The following is a 9,441-nucleotide window of genomic DNA, read 5'->3' as shown; positions in this document are numbered from 1 at the left end:
ACATGGGCCTATTTTAATTAAATATTCAGATGATTCAGCAGATGCAAGGTGTGTCAGTTCTGTGTGCAGTTCACAGGACAGTTTACAGGGACAGGGAACAGGTGGACAGTAGTGTTCGGGCATGGTAGGAGCTACACACCTCTTAAATGTAACCAAGGTTGAGAGATTGATATGGATTTTGGGAGGACCAGGAGGATAGGCTAAATCTCCATTCTGGGAGAAGAGGTTGAGTTGATGGAGGGCTACAGAAACCTGGGCATTTAATTAAACAACAAACTGCATGGAGGGACAGAGCAGACTCTACTTCATGAGCAAATCCTTGTTAACCTGTTTAAGCCCAGTTGGTTGTGGAGAGAATGATAATGCACAAGCTGCTGAAGATGATGGACAGCATCACCTTCAGCTATTTGACCACTACAGAAAGTCATTCCTGATACAATCCACAATAACTGCTGCTACAATGCCACACTTTCCCTATGGCAATAAATAAAGTACATTATCCATCTATAAGTCCATCCATCCATGCAGGTATATTTAAACAACGCCTATGCATATGGGTTCTGTATTATAATCTCTGAAGGACACACCTTTTGGTTTACTATTTCCACAAGAAAACAAATGAGCAAACAAAAAGCTTAATTTTCCATATTGGGCCTTCAAATTTATCAGAAAATCAACCTTGCGGTAAAGAACACCAACTGAATACATTGCTGGAAAGGTGCTAATGTTGAGAGTGTGAAGATTGTACAATTTTACCTTTAAACACACCTACAATTCACCACCATGCTTTTGATTAGATTTAATTTATTTGCACAATAAAAACAACAAAGAACATTGGCCACAGAAATATAAAATATAAAACATTTTTTTAAAGGCAACATATTTTGCAGGTGAGATATATATATATATATATATATATATATATATATATATATATATATATATACATATATATATAAAAGTTGTGAATGATATCTTACTTCAAAGATCATTTAATGTAAAATACTGAAGAAAATAGAAGTAATTTAATCCACAAGGTTATGCAGAGGTAAAAAGACAAGCAAAGTGGGTATATGGTTGTAGTTGTCCTGCTTATTTAACTGTAAAGGCCGCCTACAACTCCTTATTCGTGATAACCATCAAACTACATCGTGCACATTTACTGAGTGACGATTGTGTTGCATTTCTCACAAACAACAATGATCATCTCACAACGATTTATGCTCTTCGTAGCTCAGGGCTGCCGCTATAGGCTCGTTTCGCGTCACGTGACATTCCTCGCCATTGATTGGTTTGTAGAGGGGCGTGCGTCTGACGTCACCCTTCCTCAGGTCGGCAATACGTCATCTAGACGGAACTCTCGTGGCAGTAGGCTACTCAAAGACAGCGCGATCATTCTAAATAAGCGTTATAGCTCAAATCTGCAATGTCCTGAGCTGTTTTGTGGTTTACAAAGTAAAAAACAAACATCATGGTTTTATTCCTTTGCCATGCCCCCAAAAATTCCCCTAAAGAAGGGCTGTATGACAGCAGGAAGCTCCCGGCTGCGCTCTGCATTCAGTGGGAGTTTGCTATCGTAACAAACAATTAGTTCACGTGTAATCAGCTTACATAGAGACTCAGTGAGGTGAATATATACATCAGGGCATGATATCTCTGGCCAATGGGTCGGATCATTTCGCCAGCTTGATGCTGAGAGACTACACACATGGTTTTAGATTGATCAAATTAATCATTTATAAGTGTCTTTAACGTTATCTAGCTGGCAGAGTTGTTATAAAGGATCTTAACATTGTGTCTGTCGGTCAAATTGTAACTTATTTATCTCTGATCGTTTTCTTTTTGTGCTGTTTTGGACCGCAATTTTGCATTATAGTCAAAATCGCTTTGTTTTCCACCCAAAGGGGGCGTGGCCATGTCGGAACGTCGATTGCCTTCACCAGTTTGTTTGAATGAATGAATGAATGAATGAATGAATGAAGAAACATGTGAACATATCTATGGAACATATTAATTTCCTGCAGCGCTGTAGTTCAGGCAGCCGCCCAGACAATGCACACTTCAACCAAACATAATCCTAGAGGTAAATAAATGGCAAAAAATAGGCTGAGAACGAATGTATGCGATATGTTTATTAAAACGTAATCAATACGTTTTGCAGCCAAACGTAATTGAGCATCCTGAACAGCTCTAGGCTGAGAACGAACTTGTTTGCGATATGTTCATAAAAACGTAATTTCGGACAAAATACGTTTTTCAGTCAAACGTAATTGAGAATGCAAAATATGTTCATAAAAACGTAATTACGGACAAAATACGTAAATGGTCAAACGTAATTGAGAATGCCGAATAGTCCTCTGGGAACGTAATTTTGATGAGAAAGGGTTGCTGTGACGGTGGGAGAACTTGGTCCACCGATGGTGGTACAGTACACAGACACACACAGACATAAAACAGCTCCCAGTTGCCACATGTGAACACACATGCGTAAATGTGAACACCGGGCAAACAATAAAAGTAGAGGCAGCACTCACTGGCACTCTATTTGACCTCACCTTGACCTTCCTCCTCGCACCCTCACAGCTAATACAGCGCGACAGGTGTGGGTTTTTGTGAGTCAGTGTGTGCTTGTGCTCACAGTCATTCTGATGCATATTTTATATGAGGCTGCAGAGTGTCTGACAGAAACTAGGACATGAAGGGGTCCAGAATTTATAAATGTGGGTGTGTTTCTCTCCAAGCAGAACATGTATTTTTTACTTAAAATTCTCTTTCATTTCATCACTCATCATTCAGACTCAGGGCTCATTCTGTAGGTCTGTCCTTAAGACACAAAAAGGGGAGGCAAACCAACACAGACCACATCCATTTGAGGACACTTTCTTTTTAATATTATTTAGAAACAGCTTTGAGTCTGGCATTGTTTGATAACCACATACAAAACATTTGGGTTACAACAATGAAGGGAGGACAGGTGAAAAACGAGATGGAAAGAGCAAGGGGGAAGAGAAGATCAGAGAAGGTGGAGAGGGAGGAAGAAAATAAGCAGACAAACAAGGAGGGAGGGAGAGACAGAGATGAATATGAGGATGGAAAAGAACAGCAGGAGGGGGACAGTGTACCATTTATCTTGAATGAGTCGGCAAACAAAAAAAAAGACTGAACTGAAAAAAATATAATTATATTGAATAAAAAATCCAGTCCCTAGATCCCTGTTTTTTCAGCGAACTTCTGAGACACAACAGAGCATTTCTGTTCTTTTCTTTCTTTATTAATATTGTTATTATTCTTTTAATTTTTTTGTACAAAAAAAAGTCATCCTCACAGAAGTAAACAGATACAATTTACATCACCTCTGGGTTCACAGCAGCACAAACAAGATCACCAGTAGGGGTCTCTAATCCTACATGTCAGGAGAACGACACCAGCGACAGGCTTCTGTTGGTCCCCAACATTTAGATAGATTGACAGAAGAAGGCGGGGCTCAGCAGGAAACATACACAAGCAGGGTACACATGTGGCCCCTGCTCTTGGATTCTCATCCAAACCAAGTATTTTTAGGTTGCCAGCAGACCAAACCACTCATTTGTTGTGCTTTTTATCAACATGTCATGATTTTAGCTTTTCGTTAGGTCCTCCTTAGCATACAAGGGCAACACCATTTCAAAATAAAATGTTTATCTTTGTAACGCTATAAGAAATAAAGAGACTCTTAGCATTACTGGCTAGTTAAAGTACCCGGATGGCCCGTGTGTATCTGTACAGGTGTCCCCTACTGTAATCGATCACTTGAGGTGAAGTCAAAACCGAGACAGCAACTGTCTGGGATTTGAAAAAAACCCTAGAGTGACAGGGACAAGTAGTTTGCAGTGGGACAGGAAGGCTGTGAAGGTGATTGGGCTCTGTGAGGGGTGTGTGTTGTTAAACCGCTTCATTTCGCACCGGGCACCGTATCCCATAGTCCTCTCTGTCCTTGTAATGTCCTGAAGAAGAATCTCAAGCCTCGGAAAAGGCTCCTCTCGGACGTACTGTAGCAGCATTAAAATCCAACTCTCCAATCAGGGCTTACACAATGTCAAGTCCATCTGTTTTGGAGCGCACTAAACACACAAGAGAGGTCAAAGAAAGTAATGGAGCAACAGTGTGTCAGTCCCTTTGCACTGTAATGATGATTACAGATTCTGAACTGATTTTTTTCCAGTTTCACCAATTGATTGGACCATTGGAATAAATATATTGCAGTGTTGTGTTGGTTATTAGAAGCCTATGACTCCCTGATTGTAGGGCCTTTCTTTCATTGACTATTTGGACTGAGTCATCTCGAAGGATATTTCCTTCCACATTAGCCTTCAAGGCATTATGGAGGAAAGTGCATAACAGTTTCTTGGAGACAGAAGTTTCTCAGGTCTGGGCCTCGGCTTCTCGTTGGCCCGCATGAGGTGCCCTTTCAGGATCGTTGAGGCCTCTTGTTTTGTAGCCAGATAGGTTTGTCCGCATTGGCAACTGACTCTCATTAGGCACTCTTGCTATCTTGTGTCGTTCTACCCGCATGGCTTATGTGTGTTTTTTTTTAAAGTTGTTTTTGTAGACACACACTCATGCAAACATTAACACAGAAATCATCACTCGTTTCAATTGATTTCTCATTTGTATGGACTTTGACCTTCTGGCTCTTCTGATAATGATAGGTCAGTTCTGAATGGCTTTTAAGTTGATGTTTTGCAATGGTAAGGACAATGGGCAACTCAGTGGAGTTTTAGATAAGACCAATAGAGAAAGTACAGATGTATGTACATTAAAGTGGGTTCACATTGCTGAGACATGCTAGTAAAACCACTTTATTAGTAGATAGATTATAGTTATAAATGCTCAAACCTTCTACTGCCAATTGTGCCTGCAGTATTGTTTCTGGATCTGAAGATGCCACTGAGCGAGCTGCGTGACCGTTATGAATGACTGTGCCTTTGTCTCAGTGTGAGTGATGGATGGAGGGTGCGTTGAGAGTGCATTATTGTGACAAGAGGGCTAAACATAGACCTAGCCTTGAACTGGTTTGCTCTGTTATTGTGCGTTCTTTTTTAATTATTTTAATGAATCATTGGCTTGTCATTGTATGTGACTGTACAGAATACATAAATTCAGTGTAGAAATCAATGCCACTGAGACAAATGTAAAGGATTTCCTGTTGTTTCCCTTAGTGACATCATCAAAGCAATGGGCTGAATTGCGTTCCCTGACTTTCATGTTTTTTGATTATGACTTGTAAAGATTCCTGCCTTAACACCACGGGGATACTTCCACGGTAGATAGTTGATAATGTCCTTTATACACGGCCATGTACACAAACAGTTATGCACAAATGCCTCATTTGAGCAGGGTGGTTCAGGAGAATGAATCACAGGGTTGTGTCAGCCACACAAAGTGTCCATTTGCTGTCTCAGCGTAGGATCACAGGGATGAGTGACAGCAGCAGAGCTGATGGTAAACACAAAATATAATCTGCAAGGTGTGAACCTGCATTATTATTGGCTCTCTGGACCCCACTTGGTGGGCCGACAGAAGTTCTGGGGATGCACTTGTTCTTCCTTCTCCCAGTTCCGGGCAGGTCGTATTTACCTCCATCTGGAGTATAGTCTTTCTCACCCTTCTCCCGTAGTACCGGCACTTCATTGAGACTCCCTTTAGCCTTGCGGCCGCGGCGGGTGCAGTTTCTGCGGCCTCCCTTAGGTGGCCGCGGCAGGGGTGAGGGTGAAGGCAAGCTGTACTGGTCCCCATGGGGTAAGTACGGCCGCTGATGGTGGTTGTGATGGTTTCTGTGACGATTCAGGTGGTTCAAAGTCTCTCCGTGCTCCATCTCCCCACCTGGAGCTCCGCGTGCATGGCCCTCGCCTAACAAGCAGCTGGGCAACTCCTCTTTCTTCAACGTTTTAAGGTCCTTCCCCGCTAGCTCTGGTGGTTTAACACACATCAACGAGGAGGTGGAGCCTCTGAACCTCCGAAGCCAATCCCAAAGTGACAGGGCCTTGCAGTCACACTCCCAGGGGTTGTCGTTAAGTCGTAGGTACTCCAGAGCCGGCAGTAGAGTCAAGCTGACACCAGAGAGCTCAGTCAGGGAGTTGTTAAACAGGTACAGGGTTGTGAGGCGCCGCAGGTCATGGAAAGCCTGATGGTCAACCCACTGGATCCGGTTCTGGTGGAGAAGCAGTCTGTCTAAGACCCCCAGACCACGGAAAGTGTTCTGGCGAAGGCTCCATAGTCGATTGCCATGAAGGAAGAGATGACTGAGATTAAGTAGGTCGATGAACAGATCATCCTCCAGGAACTCTAACTGGTTGTCCTGCCAAGATGTAGGGAAAGAAGAAAGGTTAAAGAGAAGCTTACAGTTTTTTTCGATTGCTAAACCACAGTGGGCACAACTGGAGCGACAAGTGCAAAACTCTAACAACAGTATGCAGAGCAGCGGTTCATTCGGGCCGAACTCTAGCTCGTTTTTCATTGCTTAAACACAATTTTCAAAACTCTACACACCTATCTCATGGCTTAACCACATCCTGCACAACACTGTGGATTTCCAGCACTTTTTTTCAAATGCTAACACACTACTGCCACAACTGTAAACCACACATTCAAAACAGAATGAATAGTGCATTTCAAACACTGCAGAATTGCAATTTCAACTGAAACACTAAGAAGGTGTCTTGTTTTAGACTTGTTAGTGAACATATACAGTATAAAGGGAAAGCTCAAAAATATATATTTTTTTGGAAATGGACCAATGAAGACAGGTTGTTGGAGGGAGAAGAGTGGCAGTGAGAGTGTGGATGTGTGGAGGAAGACAGAGCTGTAATGTCTGATGAAATACAGTAAGGGCTACACTGATAGACCCTGTTGTGAATCATGGTCTCTCATTGAGAGAGGCAGGGTTGAGAGTGCAACCCAATCTGCAAAAATCTAAAGTTGCATCTGTAATACGAATTTTCCAGCAAACAAACAGCTTAGAGTTGCATCCTTACAGTAAATGACAACATTACAGGATAGATTTCTGTATTACAATTATAGAATATTTACACAGATTTGGAAATGTTTTCAATAAAATATACAAAATGTGTATCTTTTGAAGCAAACTTCTGATTTTCATTTCTTTTTGTTTTCCTAAAAAAACTGGTATGTTATAAAATAAACAATTTCATGTGAAAGAATTTCACCCTTTCATCAAAGAAAATATTACGTAATTTGTGTGAAATAACTCAAATTATTCAAACTGTAAAGTTTAAAAGTTTGTAATTTATGTATTGGGGTTTGATGCTAGTGTTTGTACTCTGAGCATATTCTGAGTGACAGTGTGTGTTATCTCAATGAGGCTGGTTCATAGTGTTTGCTGCATTGAACCTGTTTTGCAGGTGAAGTGAACTGTTCAGCTCCAATGACTGTTGGTAGTGCAGACTTTAGTTAGAGTTTTGCACATTGAGCTACAGTTGTGCCCACAGTGGTTTAGCGATAGAAAAAAACTGTAATATTCTCTTAATACACAACCTATGGACTCAATGAGTGATATTAAAACTTTTAAAATGCCACAAAATATAAAGATCCAAAATATTTCTGCCCAACAAACTATTGTACCCTCATCCCTGAGTCTGTATTATTTTTTGATGCAGGATGGTTGGCTTGTCAGTGATACGAGAAGCTTCTAGAGAGCAGACACTAGGAAAATGGTGAGCAAAAGGTGTCTGAAGTATTTGCCCTTTGAAAGGTGTGTTTTAGGTTGAGGTATTGATTAAAAGAAGGGGACTGATGGCTAATGATATTGAGTGCGCTACTAACAACTAGATGTGGTTTTCTGTATTTTTGACACGCTGTTGTGTCAAACCGAAAAAACATATGAATGCTGTCAAACATTGATGTTGTAACCTTTACCACACTCACTCAGTCAATATCAATTGATTTCCCTATAAATATTTTGGATAGGAGACCCTTTCCATAAGCACAAGGTTTTCTCCTCGTACACTTGCAATGGCATTAAGAAAAACATATACTTAATCCTGTATTTCCATTCCTGTACTGTTATTCCTAAAGTGTTGAAGGTTTAGCGTAGGCTGCTTTTGGAGTGTTTTCCTCTTCGGAAAACAGTGTGCAATTCATAGACAGTAAGTTCTCAGCCAAGACAGATTACACCATAATGTGATTGTGGGCTGCAGATGCAATATACAGCTTAATCGGTGTACCTGTAGGTAGAGATATTGAAGATTATGGAGCCCCGCAAAGATCCCCGCAGGCAAGCTGATCAGGCCACAGTGGTATAGGTGCAGGGCGTGTAGCCGACCCAGGCCAAGGAAGGTGTCTGAAGCAACCGCCTGCAGGTGCCGATTGTCCCCAAGGTCCAGCTCCTCAAGGCGGTCAAAACCGTGGAAGGTGGACGGTTGTATGTAGGAGATGTTGTTGGAGTAAAGCCACAACATGGTGGTGGTGGGCGAGAAGTGGCCGCGAAGCAGCCGCTGAATCTTGTTGTTCTGCAGGAAGACGCGCTCGCTCTGGGCAGGGATGCCCTCGGGCACGGCATGGAAGTTGTGGGCCTGGCATGACACGGTGCTAGGTGAAGTGTAGCAGATGCAGTGCCGAGGGCAAGGCATAGAGAGCTTTAGGCCACAGAGCACCAAGAGTAACTCCACCCCACCATAACCTGAAAAAAGGAAAAGAGAGGAGAGGTTAACAATGGGGAAAAAAGACAAAAAAAGAGATGGAGGGAAAGGGAGCGTGAGAGAAAGACAAGCTGAACTAATTTAATTCATACAGCAGAGCTCCTGCTATCAGAAGCATCTTAAATGAAAAACTCATTGCTCTCAGTTTACAAGGACAACAATAGGCATGGTTCAATGCAGACAAATTACAACGCTCACACAAACCTCATACAAACACACGTACACACACAGCCAACCATGTATTGTTTTGTGAGCCCATTGTCCTCACAGATTTTTCAATCATTCCCAAACTGTTTACCCTTAACCTTATCCTTGCCTCCCCTTCACTGTTATCTTTATCTTAAACACAGGGGAACATGTTTTTTCTTGTTTCGTAAAAACCTTGAAAGTTCCTAACACCAAGAGGCCCCCTCACCACACAGATGCTTTGGAACACTACTCATGTATACACAGTCCTGTGTGTGTGTGTGTGTGTCTTTTCTCCGTCTTTGGTTGTCAAAGAGGTACGCACGTATTTGTTTGTTCCTTGAACCATTCTTGATGATGCGGGGAACACACCCCACAGTGTTATATACGTTGGTTATCCTCTAAAGGTGACAGAAACATCAATTATTATTCTGCTTATAAGTGAACACGCACCACACCTGTAATACATTTCCACAATAAGGGAAACCAAGAAAGGGGGATAGAAGGAAAGAGAGAGGAGGTGGATGAAGGAGGGAACCATCTGAAGCATGCTTGTGAA

General features: G+C 41.9%; 1 protein-coding gene across 1 annotated transcript; it reads right to left on the bottom strand.

Moving 5' to 3' along the window:
* Nucleotides 1-5,437: 5,437 nt before the first annotated feature.
* rtn4rl1a (reticulon 4 receptor-like 1a) lies at nt 5,438-9,139 on the bottom strand (the record flags this gene model as incomplete). Its single annotated transcript, XM_080040928.1, has 3 exons — nt 5,438-6,337; nt 8,223-8,767; nt 9,112-9,139. 3 exons carry the CDS (start codon nt 9,137-9,139, stop codon nt 5,438-5,440), a joined length of 1,473 nt encoding a protein of 490 aa, XP_079897054.1.
* Nucleotides 9,140-9,441: the final 302 nt, after the last annotated feature.

This window comes from Ammodytes marinus, assembly GCF_949987685.1.
Source record: "Ammodytes marinus genome assembly, chromosome: 14".
In the NCBI taxonomy this organism is placed as follows: Eukaryota; Metazoa; Chordata; class Actinopteri; order Uranoscopiformes; family Ammodytidae; genus Ammodytes; species Ammodytes marinus.
The sequence above is the reverse complement of the archived record's forward strand: the minus strand, read 5'-3'. Positions and strand labels throughout refer to the sequence as shown.